At 33.2% G+C, this 27,749-nt stretch overlaps 1 protein-coding gene across 3 annotated transcripts; it reads right to left on the reverse strand.

Annotated features, from left to right (window-relative positions):
• LOC134845988 (uncharacterized) lies at window positions 1-27,749 on the reverse strand. Of its 3 annotated transcripts, none has more exons than XM_063863137.1 (6): window positions 27,590-27,749; window positions 13,543-13,810; window positions 10,144-10,281; window positions 9,397-9,503; window positions 1,646-1,711; window positions 1-226 (listed from the first exon to the last, which is right to left on the reverse strand). In XM_063863137.1, exons 2-6 carry the CDS (start codon window positions 13,598-13,600, stop codon window positions 50-52), a joined length of 546 nt encoding a protein of 181 aa, XP_063719207.1. In that variant the 5' UTR covers window positions 13,601-13,810; window positions 27,590-27,749; the 3' UTR covers window positions 1-49. The 3 variants fall into 3 exon arrangements, with proteins under 3 accessions (XP_063719207.1, XP_063719209.1, XP_063719208.1); XM_063863139.1 differs by lacking the exon at window positions 27,590-27,749 and adding an exon at window positions 21,986-22,168; XM_063863138.1 differs by lacking the exon at window positions 27,590-27,749 and adding an exon at window positions 16,964-17,265.

A 27,749-nucleotide genomic window follows, 5' to 3' on the forward strand; every position in this document is an offset into this window, starting at 1 on the left:
TTGGGATTAGAGATAAAAAACATCGAGATAGATTGTTTGTAATAGACCACTACAAAAATATTTTCTGCACAGCTATTGAACACAGAATGAGAAGAGTCAGTTTCATCGGGAGGGGGGTTGAATGAGGGTGGGGGGCTGAGTTGCAGTACTCGGAGGCACAGCAGTTGAAGGTGCAATCCGCCATGCTTCCCTGGCACATTTCATTATAGGTCTTGCTCACACATGTCTGAAGGCACACAAAATATCCATAGTAAAATCATAATGAAAATGAATCTAATGAGCAAACGATACAGAAAATGATTTAATGTAGCAAACGATGTAGCCATTCAAACGGTGCAACCTTCAACTGAAGTTCAGTTTTGCTTTTTTATTTTGAGCAAGCGGTATGGCGCAATGCTCAAAAAATGGGACACAAAGGAAAGATTTAGATGAAGATCAGTTTCGCCTCAATGTGTGTTTCACCCCCAAATTAATTTGCCTCGCTTTTGTTCTGGAAGAAGACGTAGTCAGGTTTAAACAGCTGCGAAAAGAAGGTTAGTCGGGGCCGTTTCAGCAAATTTGCGATATTTCGAGATCATGCATTGGTCTAGAGCAAGACTCTCGGAGAGTAGAGCCAAAATTTGCAGTGGTCGATTGGAATGTTTGTAAAGGGGTACTCCGAGACGAATATCAGACTAACCATGCTGTGGAAGGATGAAATGTCAATTTCAAAAAAAATTGCAGCGAAACATCCATATTTGCCGAAATTAATCTGCGTTTCAAAGATGAACAAAAAAACGCAGCAATTAACGTCGAAAGACTGATGGCCGGAGAAGAAATTAGGAAAGCGAGAAAAAGTATGTGAATGCCAATCAAAAACTTTAAAAAAAATTGCCCTCCAATACTAACTAAATGAAGTTCACAAGTACTTGAGAAATTGTACAACCAATGTTCACTTATCTTAAAATGCAAGCTCTTTAAAATCTTTTCTATCTCTTTATTCTTTGTAACTCTGTTAAATTTGATGATTTAAATTAAAACTTTGTTATTTTCCTCTTATCTTTTTGACCAAAAAATTTTTTGGCTAAAAAATCAGATTGAAATCGGCTGAAATGCGTTTATCCGAAATTTCGTGGCTCCATATTAAAAGATTTTGAATAGACAATTAGCAAATGATATAGTACACGAACGTAAATGAGATACTCTTCGAACTAAGAAATGATTACAACTTTTTGTTCGAGATCTAAACTGGAAGTATGTATGTCTTGGCTGTGACGCATTAAGACAAAAAGACGAATAAAATATTCATAATTCTTTAAAAAAAACTTTGCTTTCATTATGTAATTGAGTTTTCTTGAGGAATTTCATCAGATTGTAGTTTGCATCAAAATGTTTAACGTTCAATTTTTTGTACATGCAAATATCCTTTTGACAGTTAAATGTTTCTCAAAACCGTTTCCGATTTTTGTAGCTTCTTTGTCGCTTTGAAAATGTAGATTAGACTTTTTTTATTGTTAAAAAGAAAAGTTTGCTTGAGTTTTTCTGGTGCTAAGGTCGAAGAAATCGATTCTTCCAATTAAATTATGTAACCTCCTTTAGCAAAAAACAACTAAATTTTTTGTTTTGTTTCATTCATTCCTTAGTGTGGCAAAGCAACTATACTCACGTCTTTTGGGACACATGACCTCTGTGTGGTCCGAGAGTCAATCCCACGCAAAGTGTAGCTCAATACCTACACCAAATAAAACAACATTAAGACACTAAGTAAAACAAGGATAGGACCATGTTCCGCAATTAGGACTATGATCCGACCGATTACAATGATTAAAAATCCAAAAAAGTTATCAGAGGATAAATCATCGAAGAAAAGAATTCCAAAAACAAGAAAAAAAATCCCAAATGAAAATTTGTTTCTCATTTTCTGAAACTTTGTTTTTCTCAAGTTTGCCGTTTCTTAAATTTGCATTTTCGGTTTCTTAAATTTGCCGTTTCGTAGATTTTTCCAGTAAACAGCATTGTGTTGGTAAGAAAATGCGAAAATGAGGTTGAAAATATCTAACTTAGCTACTGTTAATGTAAATTAACTATTTACAGAATAATTGAATTGAGAGTTCATTCTTTTAGCATGCCATATCCAAATTTTGTGGCTTTTAATCTGAAAAACGGAAATTTCTGGCCAATTTTTCTCAAATCAGATACATTTTTTCTAAAATTCTGAGTCACGACTCGGTCTTTTATATGATACAATACTTGACCTCCTGCGAGCTATCTCTGAGGTACATAAAATTGAGCGAAAAAACTCCCAGTGCCATAGTCGTTTCCCATTTTGTGGGAACTTTAAACGGCCCTAACTTTTCACGCATCCCCACCTAATATATAAAGACAAGAGTCCAATTCATGATCATTTCTGTTATCATTTTTCAAGATTTAAAGGTTTCGACCGCTTAGGTAAAAAGACCCCCTGTTTGCAAACATAGTCTAACGAAAACATCTTTTTTTTGCGAAAGAGGGCTACACATGCTTTGATTCCTAGTTCAACATTTTGCTGCATATGTTTAGTCTCAGATTGGACTCGACTTAGAAACCGAACAGCTTTGCCTTGGCGCGTAACGGGGCTATTATAGAGCGTAGCACCTAGCAGTGATCAGTTGGACCACTGACGGTTGTCCTGAAATTCGAATTTTTTTGCTGCTGTTCAGACCATTTTACGTGTATAGCTTCCTGAATGTTACTGAACGAAAACTTGGCAATCAGAATTGAGTATTTAAAAGTTTCAGAGAAATCGAGACAATCTCAAAAAGATTAAATGAATCAGTATTAGCCGGTTACAAAAACGCAGGTTGTGCGATCGGGCAGGTACATTTTGCGTGCTGCCAGGCCCTTCCTCTTTTTTAAAATAACGCGAAGCTCCCCTACAGCCACTAGAATTCTGATTTTGGTTTCCGCATATTTCCTTCAACGAATATAAACTTGTTCTGGCTTTAATCGATTCTGATTGGTTGAAGTATTTCAATTATTTCAAAGCCACTTTTTGTCAGTATTTCAGTAAATGTATAGTTGAGGACTGTCTTATTGGCAGTCCAAAAAAAAACTAAAAAGTGAAATTTGGCTTCAATATAATACAAACTCAATATATAATACAGTGCTCGCTTAAACTATCCGCACAAAAACAACGCGCTTGGAAATTTTTAACAAGTTTTTCTCATTGGATTGAAATTGGAATAAAAAGTGATGAGAACAATAGTTATTTAGAATTTTACCCTAACAAAACCAAAAAATTTGTGAATTTCTGACCCGAAGTTTCATCTTTTTTTGATTCAATCAAGAATTACTACAAAATTACTTTATCAAAAGTGGAGCCAATTATATCAATTAGATTTTCTTATGCAGACCAATAAAGTTAAAGAAGGGCATAGTATCCAAAGTTTTGCGCATAATGTTTGAATTTGTTTTGGAATCCAAAATTGGTCTTTTATGTCGCAAAAACGACATTTTTTGGGTTCTAAAACTCAATGACTTTCAAGTTCAAAAATTTTTGGAGATTATGTCATTTTCAAATTTCATTGGTATAAATAAGAAGCTTACTTTAATATAATTTGCTTATCAATTGACCAGGTAATTTTTGCCTAGCTCTTGATCTGCTAAAACAAGACATGAACCATGAAAAAGTCATTTTTACGCTTTTGATTAGCGATCGTTACGAATTCGGAGTAAAGACTTTGAGGTTGATGCAATTTTTTATCAGGTATTTTCCGAAATTTTGCATTGGATTTTCAGCTTATTGGAAATCAGCTTTAATTCTGTCGGTTTTTTTACTGAGTTTTTTGTTTCCAAAAGTTGTCCGTTGTTTTTTTTTGAAATTGATGACCCAAAAATTTTGCGAACGCTCGAAATCAAACCCACAAGAGGATCTTTTTAAAAAACTTTAATCTGAAGATGGAAAAAACCTTTTCTTTCCAATTGTGTCATGGTTCAAAATCCTCTTTGCTAATTTCTGAGCGACATACTGTTTTCATTCCATTTTGTTTTTTGTAGGAACCATTTGCGCCATTTTTTAAAAAAAGTTTTCATAATTTTTTTTTCATTTTTTTGGTTTGTTTGCTTTCTAGCCATTTTCGTGGAGTACGATATAAATAATTTTTTTTCAATAATCAATCTGTGCCTATAGCAGAGTGAAAAAAAATCAAACTTGCTTGAGACACATAGGCTTAGTGTTTGATTCTTGTCCGGACCCATTTTTTTTGCAAATTGAAATTTTTCAATATTTTAGACTATCGTCCGTCAGCTTATTTTTGTCGGCTTGGTTAACTTATACCAGACTTTTTTTGGAAGTTTGGCTCTTTAACCCTCCAATTGCTCTTTGTATAAATTCTCGAAGTACTTGTAATTGAGTTCCGAGTTTTTCAGGATTTTCTAAGCTTTTTTTGTAACTTGTGGTTGTCGATAGATCATTTACGCGTAATCATTGTTATTCAATTTTGTATCAAAAAAGATACGAAGCTCGGATTCGACTCTGCATATTAATTCTGGTGAAAAACAAAGAATTTTTGCTCTCATCGCATTTTGTTTACTGTTAACCCAACTTGAAAAAAGCGTTTTAAAGTTTCTAAGCTTGTTGTTACTGTCCGGATAATTAACACTGGTACATCATAAATGGTCGACTTAAAAACAGTCTAAAATTAAGATTAACATCTATTGTTGTGTCAACACACTTCATTTTAATTAATAGTAAGCACAGTCTCCTCACATGCTATCCTGATTTACTATTTTGCAGTAGCCATCTCACCGCCAGCGACCTATTTTTCAAATTAAAGCTAGAAAAATTTCATGAAAATTCAATAAAAACCGTAAGTATTTCATCAAATCCGTTGTTTGAAATTACAAAAGTGGCAAAAAAAGTTGCTTTGATGCGTATAAAGAGATGAAGTTGAAATTTTTGACCAAAATTTTTAAACTTTCCTAGAACTTATTCAAACTCATCAATTGTTGTTTCTCTTGTAGTACTTTGCCCAATTTTCTCAATAAAATGTCCAATTAGATCTACTCGAAAAATTATTTTCGCGAAATCAAATGACATGAATTATGATAAAAATCTGAAAAACGAATTTAAAAGCGTAGTCATGTTTTTAAAAATATAAATATAAATCGGATCCTTGCTCGAGACGCAAGAGAGTATAGCCTCTTGAAGGATTGAAACCTTGCAGTTTTACCAGCAAGTACACCTTTTCCAATCGGAAGGTGCAGAAAAATCAAATAAAAATTATTGAGATCTTTTATAGGCTCAGAGACACTTCAAGTACGTACAAAAATATCAGACATTTTCAAATACTGACAATTCAACCAAAAAAACTCTGACAACTCAGCTAAAGACAGATCGGCCAAATTAGATTAGAGAACCAGATCAACAGAAATTTTTTTTTTATTAGTGTCAGCTTTAAAAGACTTTGTGAAAGATTTATTAAACAATAAGTGACAAATTTCAAAGATCAAAACTATGAATAAAGTTTCATCTTTATGCATAACGTGTTTTGATATGTTTAAAGTAGAAGTAAAAAATTTCAAATACTTCTGTAATTAGTCTCGATTGTAGTTGTTTGCATTTTGCAAGAGATTCTAGTTAGCGATTGGAAAATAGGGCTTTGCTTTTAAAAAAAATATATTGAAGCTGTCATTCCAGGCATTATTTATGCGAGATTCTCCGCTTACCACCCGATTACAAATGTTCCAATCAACAATGTTTAATTCAGTTTGATGCGTCTGTTTCTACGACAGGTGGCAATATAGGTGTCTTAAAAGTAGTCCGTTACACTTTGAAATTCCACTGAAGGGTCTTTGTTTCGGAGTTTTTCGAAAGCGAAGGTTACATCATGAAGGGGAATGCCAATTAAATCAGTTTTTGACCTTTAGGCGAAAAACATCATAGTCCGTCTACTTTTATGTATTTTGATTAGCTTGATGTATAATGATTTTTTTCATACTATTCTAATTTTGAAAACATGTTAGATTGTAAACGATTCTATAGGGTTATGGTCCTATTGCCTCCTTGTTTCATGGATTATTTCATGTGCAGTACCGGGTTGACCTCCATAGGTTGGAAATGGTAGTCATAGAATTCCGTGAACTGACTAAGTTTATGCTGCTAAACCGCCAGTCAAACAATTTTCTTGCGAGTGTTCCGTCAGAGAAATGTTTCTGGCGAAAAAATGCTAGTGATACAGTTTCTCCAAATGAAAATTGTATGGCCAACATTTTTTGATGGGGGAACCCAAATTTTTTTATCAATTCTTCTCGAAATCTGTCGCAACCATTTTTTCTGTTTTTTTTTTCAGCGCGAAAAGAACTGTGTACTCCAAGATAAGTTTTCCCAAAAACTTTTTTGCGTGTAAATATAATTTTTTGTATGCATGACAAATTTTGGATTGTTTTTCGTTTTCTCTAGATAGTTTTTTTTGACACTCAAAAAGCTTGTTTCTGATTTTTCTTGAATATTTTTGTATGCCTCGTTCTATACATGATTCATCAAATTTTCATATTCAAAAAAAACTAGCTTATCTGAATTTTTTTGCCACAATATTTATGAGTTTGCTACTTTCGTTACACTGTGTGTAAGAAATCATTATTCAAGTCGTTTCTAATGCATTGCACATAGACGACCGGTCACTTTTTGGCGAATCTAGCTGTAATCAACCAGAGTTTTAATCGATCGCTTGAGTTTGGTTACGAACACAGCTCAAAAATTTTCCGAAGTTGTCTTTCAGAAAATATTATTGTTGCATTGGTTTCGTTTATGAAAAAAACTAGTCATGTTCCTTGCGATAAGCAAAGCTATTGCTATCGGTTACCAGATTCTTTCCCCGTAAACATTTTTGTTCACAGGCCTCTTTTCATTGGGACTCATTTCCTGGAAGCCTCTTTTAGCAACCTATAAATGATGTGCTTGTTGGCATTTTAAATATCTGTCCAGTTCAAAATTTTTTTAATATTGGTCTTAATTTTAACTACCTGCTTTAATAAATTTTCATGTTTTTTTTTTTACTTTTTTCGGTTTGTTCGTTTTAGACCTTTATTAAATCGGCTTAGTGGCCTCATTTTTCGTCGTTTGACAAGCGAATATATTTATTTTTTGTGTTGCCTGTGTGCGTTTCGAGGCTGAGAAGGACTTATTTACTTTTTTGGTCTTTATTTTTTTCGTTTCTTTTTTGTTTTTTTTTCCTTGTTTTTCGTTTTGGTAAGTTTCTGCCTGTTTTATATCGTATTAGTGGCCTCATTTGATTCATTTGATGAGCGGTGAAAGTTTTTGTGTGTGTCCGTGTTAAAATTTTTTTGAAGTTTTTGGCTTGAAAGGTATCTGCTGAGGTGTTTTCGGCTCGGTAATATTTTGTTCAATGCTAATTTTACCTTCTATTGTTTTGGTGCTTTTTTGTTCATTTTGATAGATAATTTTTTTTCGACATTTTCAATTTACACATTATTTAATTGGCGTTTCACTTGACACATGTTTGACTAGTCCCTATGTTGACATATTTAAAAATGCCAATATTTTGGAACATTCAATATGTTTTATCGAGTTCAGCGTTTTGATTTTCTAAGGTCATCTATTATTTTAACTGACATCTGATGAAGAGTGAAAGCTTTCATTGTACAGTTTTTTGTTACTTAGCAATGCAATTTTTAAAGCTTTTAGTTTCAATATTTATTTGAAAAAATTGAAATTCTCAACCTTATGATGGGGTGCTCTCAGAGTACACTATGGGGTTGCTTTTATGCCCGCTGAATATAACTGCTCAAATCTCTTTGGTTGTCCAGATGTGGCGTTTTTGTATTTTCTCATTGAAAATTTTTTGAAGATTTGAGAAACACTAAAAAACTTGAAACCTGAAGTGGGATGCTCTCAGGGTACACTATGGACTTGCCATTTTGCCTTTCATAAATGACTGCTCAAATCCTTTTGGTTCGCAAGATTTTATATGTTATTATCAATTGTTTCAATAAAAATAGAATTTCTACAAATTAACTGAACTTGAAGCTCTCCGCCGTATCGTGGTGTGCACACAGTGTACACTAGGGGTTGCAATTCTGCCTTCTAAATACAACTGCTCAAATATTTTTGGTTTTCGCGATAATTGGGGTCTCTTATTAATTTTTTCAAAAAACTTTAAAAAAAAACACTTAAACCTTGAAAACCTCAACCGTATGCTGGGGTGCTATCTGGAAAACTTTACGAGTTGTAAATCTAGCCTCTAAATTAATACCTCTCATTTTTTTCCGGTTTTCTAGATATGGCGTTTGTAGGATTTATTCATTTTTCTAATAAACTTGATTAAAAAAATTAAGAGAACTTGAATCTCTCAACCCTACGGGAGAATTCTCCCTGGGTACTTTTTGATGTTGCTTTTTTGCTCACCAAATAAGAGTGCTCATTTTTTTTTGGTTTTCGAGATATGCCGTTTTTCATAGTTTTTTCATTTTTTTCCAAAAAACTTAAAGATTGAAAAAAGTAACATAACTTGAAACTCTCAACCCTATGTTGGGGTCCCTTCAGGTTACACTTTTAAAAAATATATGAAAGGAGCAAGAGTACGATGTCGGCTTTGAAGGGTCTTTTTCTGATTTTAAAGTGTCACAAAACTGATAAAACTCAGTAGTTTTGGAGACATAACCATTTAGATGAAAAATAACATCAAAGATTGTTTTTTAAAAGGTTCAATTAATGAAGTGAAAAACCCATATGGATGGGCCCAATTCAATTTAACGGTTGTATTAAATGTCGTTTTGTTGTAAATAATTCAGGAAATCCTTTTCACGTTCAACAATCTACTTGAAGTACCGTAGGTGCGAGTCATGCGCTAGTTTTTTGTATTTTTTGAATTCCATGAAAAGTGTATGACTAGCAGTTTTCCATATATGAAAATTGTATGATAAGCATTTCTGGTTCACTCGGGTTTGAAATGAATTATTTATAAGCCATCTAAACATGTTTTGCCGCATGTGAAAAGTTTTCGCGCCTCTTTTAAAACGTTTAATTTTACTCAAAACCATTTGGCTGAATTGTCTCACTCAAATTGGCTGAATTACCGTTTTCTAAAAAATTGCTGAAATGCCCGTGACGGAATTGTCTGAACGAGCTTTAATAACATAGTGTGAGCTTTGAACTTGTCTGTTTCACAAAAAAAATCCAGTGTAAACCACTTAAAATGTTTGACATGCATAAAATGCTTATTTTAACGCATTTTTTCCAAATCTTGGTAAAAAGATCAAGATAGGATCGTGCACACCATCGTTCAAGGATCAAAATCGCTTAGCACTTAATTTAAATGCTCGATTCTGATTGGCTGAAAACTCGACTTCAAGACCAAGTGTATATCACCCCCCTGAATCTTCCAGTGGTCCAGGTAAAATATTGTTAGGATTGCTTACGTAGCAGTATCCGTCGCAATCTATGGCCGGGTATGCCTCTGGGAACATGTTGCCTCTTACACAGTCACTGTTCGGATCCTTCTCTTCACACACGTAACACTTGAATCCTAGAAGTACATAATTACATATAAAAGAGTGAAGTGTCACCCATATTTGGGCTACTTTTCTTTCCTCGTCCACAGCATTTCAAGTTTTCTGTTTTTGTAGTTGTTTTCGTATTATAATGGCTAAATTCCTGATGTTACAATGCAAAGAAAGAACAAGACTGCTCGTATTAGGGCGAAACTGTCAATGTCCTGACTGACTTTGAAGCTCTAAAGCTCTATGGAGTAGTGTTCGCTTTAACAAAAATTGATGAGATTTTCAAAAAAAAAGAAAAAAATTATGAATTTTTTTGTGAGTTGTTTTTGAAAATCATCAGCCCACACTGTGTCGTACAAAATGATAATTTTCGCTAATAGCAAAGCATTAAATAGACCAAATGCCTCAATTAAATTTTTTTTCTAATTTTTTTTTTAATTTTGAATGTTTAAACCCGCCATGTGGATCTTTCAGCCATGTGGGATCTCATTTACAACTGTGTGAGCAACCAAAAAGAGTGAAGACATCATTTGGTAGAAGCAATTTTGTCAATAAATTCCTGACCAGTAGCTTTTGTAAAAGTCCAAAAAGTCTTTTTCGAAAATCCCCCGACGAAAAAATCCTGCTCCACGAGAAAATTCTATATACTAGCGTGACTGTACTCACTGTATTTGGGACCACTGTATTGCTCATAGGAGCTGTAGTAGGCGTTGTTCGTCCCCCCTACTCCATCACTTGGTGAGTCATAGGAGAACGCTCCTCGGGATGCGAAGTCGGCGGGTGAATTGAGCCGAAGGGCAGTGGCTAAAACAACAAAAAAATGGGAGGCTGAATTCGAAAAGCTTTAAATGAGGAAACAATGTTGAATGATTAGTGTTATACGTCCAGTACACTTTTTGCAATATTTTTTGCTGTTTTAGTGCAATGTTTTTTTAATAAGCTATCAAAAGAATAGTTTTTGAGGGACATTTTTATACTCTTTTGAAACTATTATGTTTATGATTATGTAAAATGATTATGATCTGTGATATTATTGTTCCGACTTTCGATACGAAAGTAACGGAATATTTGTGCTCGGGGTGGGTTTTTTTTTCAGACAAATTTCGACTTTTTACCTAGCCATTTTTGACGGAATTTTTTTATATCATTCAAAAGGTATTGTTGTTTTGAGCTTAACTTTGAAAAGATATTTCATCTGTGATCATTTTTCGTAAAGTTATAAGGGTTTAAAAATTGCCGTTATTAACGCGTAAGCGGAGATTTAATCCGTCTTAGAAATTGTTCCAAATTGGTTAAAAGAAGCTTATTTGCCATAATTGATCTGTTACAAGGAGCGAACATTATCCTTTTGTACTTAATATGGGGTGTGGGGGGATGATTTTCATTAAAAAAATTAGAATTTCAGAAAAAAAAGTTTTTCATTTTATTTAATTATCTTTAATTTTTTTATAGGTTATTACTGCTCCATAAACTTTAAAAGGCAGTCGGAGCATTCAGGGCTTCGCCGTGATACGAGCAGTCTTGTTTCTTTTATTACAGTTAACCAGTCAGAGGCCTAACCCGAAGATTAATTATTTAAGGATGGCTATCCTACAAGAGCTCGCCTCGCTGGGCACCGTCACTACTGATGCGCCACAACGCCAGTATATTTCGCATAGGTTTGTTACGGTGTCCAGCAAATAAGATGACAGCTGCTAAGACATTAACCGATTTTGATGGGCTTTGAAACGGCGCTATACACGGTCTGCAATTTGTCTTTCTGAGAAACGGAATTCACTTAAGTTCGAACAGTTCAATTTACTTGTTTTAACTCTCATTTGTCTAATCCATGATGCTCAGTGTGTCCAGGCTGTACTCTTAGCCGAATTCAGCGCTCATTTAGGTAATAAACAAATGTGTTCAGTTTGTTTCCGTGCCGTGTTTGAAAAACTAATGCAATATTTGAAACACTAGTGCAATATTTGAAAAACCAATGCAATATTTGAAACACTAATGCAATATTTGAAAAAACTAATGCACTATTTGAACCACTAGTATACTATTTGATACACTAGTGCAATATACTTCCTAGAACAATCAGTCAAAACAAATTAAAAAGAAAAGAAATCGCGTGTTAACGTGAATTTTTTTTTCAAATTTGTGTTTTGTTAAATTTATTCTCATGTGTCGCATACCAGATAAGCAACAGTTTAAATTGCTTCTCGAAATTTGTACACATCTCGGCAGTGCGTGTCTCGATTTTTCCACTAAATTTGTTGATGCAATATTTAGCTGCTGCTTATCTCCTACATAAATGCATAAAAACGCATTGATAAATCAAGCTCTGATCAGTGCCAGTTAAACGCTCACGTGTACTGATTTATTGCTGTAAGACCACTAAAAAAAAGCAACGAATCGCCGCTAAGTCAGCGATGAAGTTACACTAAAAAAAAGCTGAATGCTGATTTACCACTGTTATACCACTAAACTAGCGATCAACCAACAGATTTTTATATAGTTTTGGTTTTAATTAATTAAAATAGATTTTCTTTTAATTGTAAAATTTTATCCAAAAATTGTTTTCCAAGAAAAATCTCCGTCAGAGTTCTATACTGAAACAACAATCAATCCAAGTGAATTGTTAATTGTAAATCATAAATTTAAAAAGAGCTAACATTAAGATTTTCACAATTAAGGGCTCCCGCGGTAGGGAAAAGTTAACATTGACATTATTTTCATATTTCATTTTTTTGTGTGTGTGTCTGTGTGTATTTACAAAAGTGTTAGCTTGCAGACCTAATTCGTTGTCGGAACATCGCGGACAAAAAAGTAAAATGTAATTCCTGGCGCTAATTCATCAGTTAAACAACGTTATTTTATAACTGAAATACTTATCTACAAAAAAAAGAATTTTTGCTAAAACTTCCATAACATTGATAAATCAATTCCCTAGAGATAATTATCTACGTCAGTACAACCTGAACGTAAGCACGGTTTCTCTGATCTCAGCGAATTATTCCAAAATTTGAAGCGCACAACTAATTTTTGAAAATTGATTGAAGGAAGCTTAATGTTTCCGACTAGAGAGAATTTATGGTTTCTTGTGCTGATCATTTCGAAGTTTGGGATTTTTTCTGTACTTTTTTGCTTTAAGAGCTACTTAAACCATTTTTTTAATTTAATTGTTCTGGAATTGCAGCTTCACCTTGTCCTCTGAAGTATATGGAGAAGGGCGTTTATTTACGCCCAATTTTTGGTTCATCAGGCGTCTTGTGAGAGATCGAGTGTGGCATCATATTAAAGCTTTTCTTAGTTGTGATCTGGATCGAAAAAAAATTGCCAAATATTTTTTTGAAATCCGTTAAAAACTGGTTTTAGTTTCCCACTTTTCCACAAAAAAACTCAACGCAAAAAAAACAGAACTCTAATTTTTCTGCGATTTCCTCAAGTTGCAAAAGTTATCAAAATATGTAGCTAAAGTTTTATCTTAATTTGCGATTTTTCTGATTTTGATAATCACCCCCAGTTAAAAAGTGTGATATGCTACTAGTGCATCAACCGGTAGTCTTTTTCTAATTTATAAAATTAGCTTTTCGAGTTTTTACTTTTTAAGTTTCGCGCATAGTTATCTTGTTTTGAAACGTCAAAGCAGGACTTCTGACTTTCATTGCGAAAGTTAAAACGTCACGAAAAATATGATCGACTTCTAGTTTCGAAAAGTGAATAAAACAGAAATTTTCAGATTTTTTTTCAGATTTTATTGTGAAGTAGATAATTGATCTTTGATCCATTTTTCCTAAATTGTGATAATTTTATCGAAAAATTGCCAATCATAAATTGTTCTAGAAAATTAAAGAGCTTCGAGGGCATCTATTCTTTTGAAGTTCAAAAGTTGACATTTTTAAAAAAATAAGTCTTTTTCTGTTTAATTGTGGTCATTGACTCTTTTCGAAGTATATGTTGGGTATGTTGTTCTATTTCAATCAAATTTTTTTGCAACAAGTTAAAATTTTTCTAAATGTTGTTTTTCAATTAATTTATTTAATTAATCCTAGTCTAAATGAATTTTTTTAAAACAATGCATACCTTGTAGGAATATCTCGATGAGTTGGACGAAGAAGGCAATAAGCGTTGATATCTTCATAATTGGAGAGATAAATAAGCAAACAAAGAAAGAAGCGGTAGATTACCCGAGTAGTTAATGGACACAATCCATAGTGGTGCTAATGTAGGTATGGATATAGTGCCATGAGTGGTTCTTTGGTCTCTGAATTAGTATCAGCCATGGTGAAGAGATGCTCATGAAGATGATGACTGAACACAGTTTTAATGCATAGTCAATTTAGAAATACATCTGAAAATATCAACAGACTCTTAGTAGAGACATATTTGCTACCCTTGAAAAAATGCAATAAGTGAAAAAAAAATCTGCAAAAAGAAACAAATGGGAATTGCTTAAAGAGCGGCAATGATTTTTATAGTTTTCACTTAGCACTAAAAATAGTAAAAATATCAAGGAATGTTGAGTTAATTGATATTGGTTTTTTTCTTCTCGTTTTGTTTACTTCTTGTTCTGTTTGGTCTGTGAAAACAGAATCTACTGATCAAAAGGGGGGAGTTATTTCCACGACTGCTGAATTATTGATTTATTCTGTAAAGAACCATCAGTTACTTGGAAGCGTACAGACATATAAATGATGTTTTTGAAATGAAATTTCATCAATTATTTGCGCCGATAAATTTGTATTATGTTGATATGATGATAAAAATTTCCATTGTCGGGCAGAAAAAAAAAACGTTTTTTTTTGTTTTGTTTTTATTGCCACATGCAGGTAAATATCTCCTCTTTCATTTGTCGGCGGACAACACAAAAGTAAACCAATTTTCAAAATTGCGGCTTGAGGTACATTAAAAAACGGAATTTACAACGAAACAATGATAGATGTAAACACACTCGAAAATTGGTATGAAATTGGAAAGCTCAAATTCATTTCACCTTTTGTTAATCAGGTCAGACCCAATTATGAGCTTTCTCAGACTTCGCAACATTTAAGAAGTTCTGAATTGCTCTGTTCTTTGGAAAAAATGTCGAAAAGGTTTAAAAAACCATTCCTCGAGTCCTGAATGATTAAAACCACAAAAATTAGTTCAACAATCAAATGGTTAAAAGTGTCTTTTGAAAAGTTTTGAGCCAGTTTTTTTTAAAATAAATTTTGATAGGAAAAAGTTGAAGTAGTTAGATTTTTGGCTGTTTTTGTCCAAATAAGCGAGTCTCGCCTAGCTATTTTGATAAAAATTTAATTGAAGAAAATGATGAAATTTTCAAGTTTTAATTCTAGCTTCCGAGTGCTTAAATTCACAGACCTGCTCATTCGCTCTTTTTCGTTTTTTCTATCCATCAAATTTAACTGGCTGTACCGATGAAACAGTTAATATCGCCAAAAAAATTATTAAAAAATAGTTCTATTGACTGAAAATTAGCGTGTTAACCGGTTGCAAAATTGGATGAAAACTGAATATGCTCGTGTAATTAAATCAAGTAATCAAACCGAAGTCCCGAATAATTAAATCGGCCTTTCAAGGATTTTTTTGCAAAAGCAGTTACCAAACATGCTTTTTTCGGAAATCTAGCTTTGCTTTCAAAGTTGAGGTTCTTATATATTGATGCGATTTGCATCTTCTGATGAAAGCGTAAACAGAAGTCTTTTTCTCCGACTGAATCGATTTTGGGAGCAGATTAAAGTGCTGCGTGCGTGTTATGCATACAAACTAGAAATAAGTACGTGTAAGATAAGTCCACCTAGGAAATTTGTTAGACCTTCAGTACTTCTTAAAAATGTACCTAAACAAATAATATTTTGAAGCTTGCGGTCATCGATATTGCCAGTTTATCTTGGCCGTCATCAAAACCTATCTGACGAATCAAACGACCAGAGTGTAAGACTCCTCTTTTTCTTCGAACTTTGGAAAAGAAGTTTTGGAGTAAAAATAAACAAATGAAAAACTTTTACTGTTTATAATATTGAAAATTAACGAAATGTTGGTGGCGAAATATCTATTTACACATCTTTAAATAATCTTTTTAAACAATGTATCAATTGTTTAAATAGATTCCAGTTTTTTCCAAGCACGAAGTGGGAATAGCCTCGGTGTTCGGGTGTTTTTTTTGCTGCGCTAATTTTTGTCCTATTTGCTCATCAACAGCTGTTGTTCTTTTAAATTTTTATAACGATTGTATATCGATTGAGCAGTTTTGTCTAAAAAAATTGAACTGAAAAATTGATCTACCGAAATAATAGAACACGGTATCAATGAGTATATAATTGGTTTCTTTATTTTTTTTGTTACCCTTTTTAGATTGATGATTGTTTCAATATACTGGATGGTTTTTGTTCCAACTACTATTGAAGCATGGTAATCAGCTATAAAGTAGGGCAGGGTTTTTAAACTTCTTTCAGCCGGGATTTGTATTCTGAAAAGATTTTTCAGAATTTTTCCCCAAGTATCGAGCGAGTAAAGCGATCGTATAACGTTCGCTAAATATAAATATTGGACATTTAGGCTAAAAAAAACTTCTCTGCATTAAGCGTTTTTTGGCCATAATAATTTTCATCCAAATCTAAAACTTTTCGACAAAAAATTAGGAAATTTAGGAAATTTTTTGGATTTTTTTTCTTCATTTTTTTCGTTGATATATTTTTTGAAGACAATTGTAGCATTTTATGCCTAATTTACTAACTTTCTACGCGTTTATATAGTTCCATAATCACACCACGCAGAAGAAACGACGCTAATTTGAAGATTAAAAACAAAGTTTTTTTCGTAGTTATTTACGAATGTGGTCGGAACATTCTGTGCTAGTTGCACAGCAACCGGCTATCCTTTTTTGGTTTCGTATTCACAATAACTATTTAACTTAATGTAAGGAACCAATTGTTCAAAATTAGGGTTCTTAGATTAGATAAAAGTGTATTTAATCCTGTCTGAGCATGGATTTTGATCAAACGAACCAAAGAGTATTGTTATGTCGGTTCATTTTCAAATGTTTCACTGGTCTTAACAAAGTGAAGAAGACAAGACAACTAATCTGTACTGTACCACAAACAAGCTTTGCGACTGAAAATAATGTTATCTAAAGACGCAAAGACTGCGGAAATACAAAATGGCACCTTTATGATTAGCTGCTGACATTCAAACTATAATTGTCTCAGGGTTCCAACTTTATATAAGATTATATTCCAACTTTTATAAACTTTATAATCCAAAGTTTATAAGTGTCTTAATCTAGATGTGTTTAAGACATCTCTAAGTCGTCATTATGGAGTCAATAAAACCTCAATTTTTCTCAAAAAGGTCGTCCGCAAAGTTGCACCTTGTAAAAATATAAACAGAATTATATCAGAGAACACACTAGTTAAATACGCAATAGAAAAAGGAGCAATTTTTTTTCCGCAGTCTGCAAAATAACTAAAAAGTGTAAGAAATATCAACTTTTTGAATTAAAAACCTTTTAGATGATATATTTCTGAATAAATAAAGTAGACATGTTTCGCCGGCTAACGATATTGCAATCAGCTAAATAATGATACAGAGCTGAAATCAGACCAGTAAAGGAACTAATTTAATAAACCCGAATGAAAGTATATTGCGGGTCTTGATTTCAATGAATGGGTTTGAATGATGAAAGAATGCATTTTGGTACTAAGAGGGGACAGAAGACAATAAAAAACAGATTTGAGCGGAACTGGAGTGTCAAATCCAATCATGCATCTTCCTCGCGTTCAAGTTCAAAAAGTCGAATTGCGCAAATAGAAGAAAATGAAAAGGAGTTAGTGTATTCAAGATTATAAATTATTTACAAAAAACTTGAGTGAAAAGGGTAGATCAGCTGATATGCTCTACATCTACCTTCTGCCCTGATTCTGCCCAGTTGAGCGATTAAAACAAGGCTGAAAGCTTCCCCAAACTGGTCGAAAAATGATTTCCGAACACTTGTCGAAATCAAATTGCGTCAAAATCTATCCTCGGAACTTTATTTTACCACAACTTCGTAAATATGTTTCTACAACTTTCTGTTTTTGAATCAAAATTTTCTGAGCATATAGTATGGTTGAATTTACTTTACAATAAATATCATAACCTATGCTAAGAATGGATTAGTAAAAAAAACTTAGGCAGAAAAGCCGTCGACCAATTATGTTTTTTTTTTTACTCATCTGTTTGTACAGTTAGATTGATTTGAAAAATTTGGATTAGTCTGATTTTTACTAATGTTTTCAACTAAAATTATTTGATGGTATTGAAAAAAAAAGAAAAAATTGTTAGTTGGAAAACAGTTCAAGAATAACATCAACGAATAAAAAAAAATTGAAGTGATTCTAAATTAGTTTTTAGGGAACTATAATAGAATGAAAACCATCATCGGTAGTGTAGCAGTTTTAGTGTTTCAACAATCAATCAAATTGCAAACTGAAAAATTCTCAATTAACAGTGCAACTTCGTGCATGCATTTGTTCAACGATGAACGCAAAAAGCTTCCTGAACAAATTTGTTGAAGCGGTAGATCAGTTCTCTCGATACGATTAAGTTTTGTAGTTGTTTGGAAACCGAATAACGAATTAAAGTGTTTCAAGATGATTTCTTGACCCATCTGACCTTTGGCAAGAAAAAAAAATAAAAAATAGTTGATTCGTATGCAAGTAGAACAAAATGATCCAATCACATCAAATAATACACAAAGAAAATTAACGTAAATAAAAAAAATTATATCAGAGCCCATGAAAATCGAACTTTGAAAATAAAATTCAGAAAAAACTGCTGCAGTTTTTGTAGGTTTAGGAAATGAAATTAATTTAAAACAAGCATAGTCGTTTGCTGTGCAATTAGCACAGAATGGGATCAATTGAGCAATCTCCCCCCCCCCCATTTTCAAGTGGTTATAAACATGTCTCAAGTACCTATTGAGCTATCTCCCCCCCACGCGAGAATGGGGGGGAGATTGCTCAATTGATCCACAGAATGTTCCGACCACGTTCATTAAAAAAATTTTCCCCTCAATTTAGTGTCTTTTCTTTGAGCCTGGTGTGAGGGCAACACAATACTAATGCTCAACAATATGGTGATATACGCATAATTGACATTAGTTTTCTTTAATCAATGAATAACAAACAAATAAAAATCAAATATCAAAATAAGTTATGCTCAATAATTCTTGTGCGTTTTTAGTTTTTTTATGCCAAAGAAGCTCGAAATGAAGCTTGCAAACATAGTTTTATTTTTCGTAATATCAAATTTTCTAAGTCTAAACGATCGTTTTTCATATGCCGAACATTATGTGATTGCTCTACTTGCTCAAAATTTGACAAAAAAATTCAAAAACTGTTAGTCGGCTTTTCTCGACACTGAGATATTTTTGAAAATTTAATACGGTCGCTTGATTCACGACTAAAAAGGATTGAATATTGCAACCACTGGACCTTTTTTAATGTTCATTGTGGCCCCTGATTTACCAATTATTTTTCCAAAAATTTACCCCTGCTTAAAACGCACCCGAACGCAAAGCTCTTCGCCATTTTCAATGGTCGAAACAAAAAGAAAATTAAACACTATATCATCTTTACTAGATGTGCATCAGTGGTAGATTTAAGGTTGGGTTTTATGCGGATGCGACCACTTCATCCTCTAAAGGGTCACCCGTTTGGTATCATTTTACCTTACCGTGATGCAACAACTCGCAACAAAAGACAGCTCGCAATAAAAGACAAATCTCAACAACTCACTACCGCAGGTGCGCCAACATGTTGCGAGCTCGCCATCAAAGGAAAAAACCTAATACAAATTTTAGAGCTAGTTATTGCTCAGTAGCATTTATGCGCGTGAGCCCACCGGCGACCTTAATAAAAAAAACTCCGTAATAAATTTATTATTAGTTTTGCCAGTTGTCGTTTTTCCTTAAAATTTGCGAGTTATCTTTTGTTACGAGTTGTTTTTGTTGTAAGTTGTGGCGGCACCCTTTTTTACGACATACATTTCGGTCATCAGACCCTGAAATTTTAGATAACTTAAACGCCAATTTATAAAAGTTTTGAGAAGGACGCGTCCCGAAATAACAAGCTTTCATGGTCGAAACCTTCGAAACTCTACGCAAAAACCAAGCGTTTGATTTTTAGATTTTTCCTCTGACACATGCTAAGGTAATAAAGTATTTTGATCAATTTGGTCAAGCTAGACAAAGTTCGACTCGACAATATGTTTTGAAAATACATCCCTAGTTGTAATAAATAAAACATTGAAGGTCAATCTAAGTACAAATCCGGTTTCAGTCTCAATATTAGTCTGCAAAACAGAAATTAAATGTGGTACGTATTTCGAAGCTATAAGCTCTGAATGCTCGAAACATTTTTTCAATCTATATATTTTATCAAGACAACAACTCTCATTTTATTTCAGACAGGGGTCTGATGACCGAAATGTATGTCGTAAAAACGTCTGCAAACTAGACTAATTTTCAGCTATATATCAAGAAATTTTCCGACGGAATCGTTTCAATTTTTGAAGCGAAAAACAATGTTTTGATTGCATTTGAGGCACTCATTACTTCAAGAATGTTAAAATCGCACTTGAACTTGATCCAAAAAACTTCAACTTGATCCAAGAAACAAAAAAATTCTTGTCCCAAAAACGTCTGAAAACACAAACTACGATTTTTTTGAAATAAAAATTCTGCAGCCTAAAATTATGGTCATACTCAGGTTAAAATTATAGTTTAATCACGGTGAAATCCTCAAAAAGTGACCAAAAATCTCCGAACTTGAAATAGTAACTATTCAAAACTAAGGAAGATAACCAAGATAAATAACATATTGATGAAGCCACTCTCCACTCTCCTCAAAACATCGATAGCCCAAAAAAAACACAACTGGTAAAAATTCATACATCAGCTTTTGACAAAAAATGGTATTAGTTTCAATTCAAGAACATCACTGAAAGCTAGGGGTGGATCGAAGGCTTTCTCGAGGGGGGGGGGCGGATTTTCAAAAAAGGTTCGGAAATTTTGTCGACCTTTTTTTTAGGTCGACCAAATTGATTTTTCGAGCTCTCCCAGAGCACTAAAAAGTCCCTGTTTTGGTCAAAACTTCTGCGCCGCAGGCAATTTTTTTTTTTAAAATAGGCCAAAAAGGCGTTTTTAGGCACTTTTTGGAAAAATTTGACCAAAAAATCGCTTTTTTTTCGGCGCGCGCTCCCGCCCCCTCAAAATTAGTGTATATTGGCGCCAAAAGTGCCCCAAGAAAATTTTTAGGGTCGGTCATCAAAAATGGGTATTACAAAATGGTACAAAGGGGGGACACTTTGGGTCTGCAGGGGGTCGAATCCCTGAGGGGAGCGGGCGTCCCCCCCCCCCTAAACCTGCCCCTGCTGAAACTCACGCTACAGATTTTTATTTTCCTGTCTCAGTGATTTTACATGCTAAAGTTACGAAGAGTTATGACACGTAGCGCAAAAGAAACCGTGGAAGGCCTGGAAACAGTACATTTGTGCGTTTCAGGGATGAACAAGCTCCTTAGAAGTCTTCATTCGGCCTCTAAAGCAAAAACCACCATTGAAAGCAAAATGACAACAAAAATGACAACTATGTCAATCAAAGTGTTGGAAACGGGCCTGACTTTCAAAAGAGTTCACACCTTTTACACTTCCTTTAACACCGTGTTTTTACACGGGAATTTCGTGTTTTCATCAAGAACGGGCCGAAGTTTTTGTTTTCCAAGCGGGCCGGGCCCGGTTCCAACTCTGATTTAAATTGATTTTATAGTTTCTTGCTGGCATGAAGAAAAACTGGCAAAAAAGTTTTTCTCAAACGTAAAAATTAAGGTAATATATCAGTTGGTAATGCAATGAATTGCTATTACGACAGACAGGTAATTAGTAGGTAACACGATGTTGTAAGTATCAATAAATAAATCAGTTAGCTATGACAACGGGCGAGAAAACAGCTGAAGATTTTTTCCGCTAAAAATTCGTTTCGGATATTTTTGCATTCAAAAGTGTTGAACTTCAATTTTGGGTACATCATTGAAGTTTGATATAAAACAATGAAACAGTTTCGAAAGAGCAAATTTCGGTAAAAGATGCTTCATCAAGTAATTAATTCTTGATTAATTCAAGAATGGAATTCTTTACTAGCTACCATACAATTATTAATAGGTCCCGTATAGGGGGTTTAATAACAATGATTCAAGGTATTTGTCAAAATCTGAAAGATTCCCACTTTAATTAACGATTGTTTCAAGTTTCAAATGTTCGCCAAACTTTTTATTTAATTTATGATATCGATAGTTCAAATGCGCGGTTGCAGTTTTGCTTTTGAAATGGATACACTTTGAAATATTGAAAATTATTGAATTTTAGCTTTATGAAACAAGGGAGATAAATTTTATTAATTTTTTCCGTTTTTTTTCCAAAGTAGACGCTAGTATATCCGCTGCACGGGTTATAAAATTCGGCAAATGTGTTAATAAATCAAAATCAATACCGCCAGATAATCAGTGGAAAACACAGTAAAAAAGGATATTGAATATTTGGTATTCGGCGCTGAAAAGGCTCTTTTTGGACGGGCTTGAATATGTTCTGCAGAGGATTAAGAGCTAAGTAAAGGAAAAAAGAGTAAAGAACTTGGCCAAATTATTTTAAGTCTCAGGAAAAATCAATAAATAATACCAACGGCAAAATTATCCACAAATAAAACGGAAAATATTGATTTTTATATTTTGTTTAAATTTCAGATAGCAATTGCTTGTGGTTAAAAGATTATCTTGTTCACAATTGCAGATTATGTTTTTCAAGAGTGCTCGTCAACATAAAAGCTTCAATTTCTTATTATATTTTTCCTGTATTAAAAATTACGTACTATAAATATGCGTACTTCTAGGCGCCAATTGATATTCTTGGCCATAAAATATGGCCTGTGTAAATTTTTTATTTTTGGTTTTAAAAAAATGACAGATGCAAGCTTGAAATCAGACGCTTGCTGGAAGATCTAATACCAAATAACTAAACTATATTCCAATTAAACTCTCAATCAGAAAAAAAACTTTAGAAGTAATTTCACAAATCTGAGAAGTAATCCTTAAAGAGCTATGTCAAATAAAAATTTAATTTGAAATTGAAATGAATAGTCTGTGAAAAGAAAACAAAAAAAATTGTAAAATTTTATTAAAAAAGATAAAAACGAGAAAAATAAATGATGCTTTGAAAGAGGGCATTTTGTGTTGATTTAATGTATGAGAGGGTTTGAACATGGGGCTAGTATAGCACCCTCATTAGTTCACCCGGTTGGCCGGTCGGGATTTCCATTTTCTTCGGCCACCCAGGTGAGATGAAAAGGGAGGAAGGGTTGGAAAGAAAGAGAAGAAAAAGAGCAAATAAATTGGGGTCGCCTCTCGAAGGAGAAGTCAAACAAACTCTCTTTGTGATTTATTCGATTCATTCCATTTGGCCAGATCCTGCTGCGTGTATTGTCATTTGTGGGGGGATTGGGAAGAGATGAAAATCTCTTTAATTTGTCTTTTCCGGTTCAACATGGCTTCGCGTGTAAAGGCTAAATTAGAATCCTGAATAGAGCTTTATTTGGTCATCGCAAATTGAGGATAAAAACGAAAATTACAAAAATAAACAGCAGCAAAGTGAACTGAAATGATGGCTTTAAATAATTACGATCTTCCAGTATCATCACGAAGGTGAAATGATTAGAACCGTCTTTGAAAATTATGGGATTATTGAAGCTTTGATAAATGACAAGTGCGTCGCAAATATAATCGAGTTTTGCTAGGCTAGTGATTTACTAAAATGGTTGTTATTCCGACCATTGAAGATGGGGAGGAACTTTATATTCGGGTGTTTTAATCTTTTTCTTTTTGTTTTCCACGCAACATCCTCTACCACAAATAATCATCGGACTCGGTTGAGTGATATATCATATTAAAGCCCTTTTAGTCGTGATTCGAATGATATTAAAATATTCAAAATTTTTTTCCAAGTGTCGAGAAAAACCAGTTTAATTTTTTTGGTTTTTCGTCTAATTTCGAGCGAGTGATCAGGCTGTCATTAGCTGATTTATGCTGAATTTAAGCCTTGAAATTTAAGTTTTACTCGTATGAAATTAATTTATGTAGTTTTAGCTTCATCTTAGGAATCAAAAACTTCAAATATTTTGGAAAAAAAAATTTGAAAAATTGAAAAAAAAACAGTATAAAAATTTTTAAAAAATTGTTTGATTTTCTTTGTTTTTCTTGATAATTGTCTTCAAAAAATGTTTTGCAATTTGCATAATTTACGATGATCATCGAAAACGCTTAAACTCTACGTTTTTTGCTCAGATTCTTTTATCACATCACGGATGGATCATTCTGGGAAACTTGCACAGTAACCGGTTATCCTTGTTTTTCTTTTTCTTTTTGTTTTCCAAGCAAAATCAGGTACCACAAATAATCAGGTACCACAAGTGATGTATCATATTCAAGTCCTTTCAGTTATGATTCGAACAACATTGAAAAAAATTGACAATTTTTTTTCCTATGTTGAGAAAAACCAGCTTAAATTTTTTGATTTTATTCCAAGCGATTAAAGGCGGGCGAGCAGGCTCAGAATAGCTTAATCATGCTTGATTTAAGCCGCAGCAAAAACGCTTCAGATTGTTTTATCTCACCACGCAGATAAAAACCGATACTCATTTGAAAAACCTTTTTTTGTGATTTTTTACAGACTATGGTCGGAACATTTTGCACAACTTGCACAGTAACCGGCTATCCTTGTTTTTTCTTATGTTGATTCGTAATCTTCCTGGTTTCATTTAGCGAATTTCTAACTGTTTTCCCACTTTTTGCAAAAGGAGGATATTCGTTATTAGGTATATCATTCGCATATGCTTAACCGTTGAATTATTTCATGATAGGGGTGGCAATTTGTTTCTAGGTACAAAAGGGACAATAGTTAAAAAGAACCCAATGAACTTGTAACTATTTCATTTAGATTACAAATTGCCGTACAATGATGAATTTTTTTAAAAATTTTTTGCTAGAAACTTCAAGTGCACGCAATTTCAGCACGCTTTTTTCTAAAGAAATCTATTGGCTCTTTCTCTTCCCCCCTCTCACTTCACATAATATCAATTTTATTGTGTAACGAGAAGTCTATCACGCAAAAACAGCTAATGTATTTGCCAAGGCCTAATTAAACCACTTGCCAATTGCCACAAATTTACGATGCGAACAAAAGTTTTTTGAATGGATTTTTGATAGTTTTTTTGCGATAGCTCGAAAAATCTATTTGATCTGCCAAAAATAAAGAATCGTTTCGCTCCTTTGTTGTAAATCAGCTGATGACCAAATACTTCTATCATCTGAAAAAAAAAGATATATGGCTTGCGCTCAACCTTAAAAAAATCGACGGACACCATTTTTTATATATCAAGGGCACAATAAAAATTGCTACATTGTTTTATAGACTGAAAAATCATTGTATAATCAATATTTACTTTACACAGCACCTGGAGAGAAAACATTTTAACTATTTGATTTAAAAACTCCTGAGTTTTTTTAGTCGCAGAATTGTACCTTTTGAGGCGGATTTATTTGTCAGCCGGATTTATTTGTCACTCAAGCTACGCTACAATGCCTTTGATTTAAATATCCAGATAATGAATTGTTAAAAGTAACGAAAATGATAGTTGCCGAGAATTTTGTTGAAAGCATCATTGTATCATCCCGTGCTTCATTTTTCCCGTGCTTCAGATAATATGTTTTAAGCTATAACGAGGCTATTTGATTGACAAAAAAACTGCGTAAAAACTGCGTCATCAATTTTATTTTCAAATATTTCAAGTGAATTTAATCAAGTTAAAATTTAGAGTAGATAATGTTTTTTTTTGACAAAATGACCTCACACGGGCCATCTTGATCTCATCAAACCTAAGTTTTATACATGGGTAAACTAAGACAGAATATTTTGTTCCGACAATAAAAAGTGGGGGAAAATAAAATTTGTATTCGGGGGTGCTTAGGCTTTTTTGTTTTCCACGCAAAATTAGGTAAAACAAATAATTATCAAAATGTGTCGAATAATAATTCAAAAAAATTAACCTGTGTAGTGAAAACACGTTTAAATTTTTGAGCGCTAGTCTAACTTCGAGCGGGTAAAGCAAGCGAGTAGGTCTTAAGAAGGAAAAATTTTCCTTTTAAATAGTGAAAACCCAATTTAGGTCTAGAAAAGTAAATTTGGAAGTATCATATAGTGCGTTTTTGCTTTTACTTTATTACACTACTAATTTTGCTTTTACTTCATTCAAGTTTGATTGAACATGAAACACTTTAAATTTTTTTATAAATTTGTTTTTTTTTTCGGTTCAATTTGTGTTTCGATAGCTTGATGAACCAAATCATATAAATTTTTTCTGTTTTTACACACTTGGTTCAACAATCAAATAATTATCGATTTAATTTATTTGAAGCTTCTCAATTTCAAATTCAAAAACTGCCAGTTTCTACTGTTTTAGACACCAAATTATACGCGAAAAATTTTTGCCATCCAAAACAATGTGCTTGTGCTCAAAAAAAATATTAATCTGAAATCTCCTTCGTAATTTTATGACAGATTAATTTAATTAAATGTAATTTTTAAGGTGGAAGATCCCCATTGAAATCTTTCGTTAATTTCACAGCGTCTGGAGAGAAGATTCTTCAAAATACGTCTGTTAAGTAATTTCAAAGTGACTGCATTTTTATTGAAAAAATCAAAACTCATCTCAGCTGCATAAAAATTAAGCCAGCTCAGAACTGAGCCTGATTTATTTGCCACTTGAGCTGCCTTTAATGCAATGCTGATTTAAATATTCTGGAAAATAAAAAATGACCAAAACAAAAGTTGATTTGAATTTTGTCAAAAAATCATGATGTTTTTCTTTTTCTTTTCATTTTGATGAATCTGCAAAATCTGCTTTTTTGCCATCACTTTTTTCAATGTTGATGGTTATTTTTTAAACGAAATTTTTCATCAAACAATAAGCTCAATTGGAAGTTTTGGACTACCTAATATAAAAAAGTCCATACAAAAAATTGTCATCAATGTTTTTCAACAGCTTTAAGTTTCGCGGATACATGCATCTTAAGTGAATAAAGTTTGGAGTAAAATTAGAGCTTTCCGATGAGACGGTTAAGGCGTTACAAGGGCCAATTTGATCTTCAACAAACCTAAACATTCTACATGGGTGCACAATGACACAATAGTTTTGGTTACGACCACAGGAAATTGAGAGAAACTTTTTCTTTGGGTGTGGTTATTTTTTTTGTTTTTAACGCTAAATTAGGTACCACAAAACTTCATTGGAATAGGTCAAGTAATATTTCATATTAAAGCCTTTTTAGTAGTGATAATTCGAGCAATTTTGACTTTTTCAAAACATTCTCCCTGGGTAGAGAAAAACCCCTTTGAAACATTTGGGTTTAAGTTTAATTTCGAGCGAGTACAACAATCAAGTTAATCTTACGAAAAAAAAAAATTTTTCTTTCAATAGTAAAAAAACTTAGTTTTGATTCAAGAAAGTTATTTTTGGAAGCATCATATAGCGCTTCCTTGACAAAACAATTTTTAAATAAAATTTTTATGCAAAAAAAAGTTTTTTTTTACTTTTTATTTGTTACTTATTTTGCGGAGGCAACTGTTGTTGATTATGCCTAATTACCAATGTCTGCGCGCTCCATTATTTTTTAAATCGTATCACGCACAAACAAAACGATCTTTTTTGAATTTTCATTTAACTTGAAAGGTGCAACTTGGACAGAAACCGGCTATCCTGGCTGCGTTTTATTGGAAGGTGAAATTGATAAAGTTCATAATAGTTTTTCTCGATATTTTCGATGAATTAGAATTAAAAATTGCTCTGTTTTGGTATACTGCCGTGCTACGTGATTGTTCACAAAAATTGAACGCGGTTTATTTGGTTTTTTGATTTTCTTTGACCATCTGCATAAAAAAAAACTGATTGTTTTGACATCTTTTGAGCCTTTGTCTATCCGTTAGTTATCAATCAGAATTAGCTCTGGACTGAATTGTAATTGCGGATCCACTTAACTGTTATCCCTACCTGAGAACAAAATGAGGAAACGAGAGACTGGAAAAGATAACTGGAGATCTGGACACTGGGGCGACGGATATACTTCAACTGGAAAAAGTAAATCCCACTTACACACCAATGCAATCGTTGTTTTGAATACTTGTTCTTTTTTCTTGCTACCAGCAAATTG

The sequence above is a fragment of the Symsagittifera roscoffensis genome, chromosome 5 (assembly GCF_963678635.1).
Source record: "Symsagittifera roscoffensis chromosome 5, txSymRosc1.1, whole genome shotgun sequence".
In the NCBI taxonomy this organism is placed as follows: Eukaryota; Metazoa; Xenacoelomorpha; order Acoela; family Convolutidae; genus Symsagittifera; species Symsagittifera roscoffensis.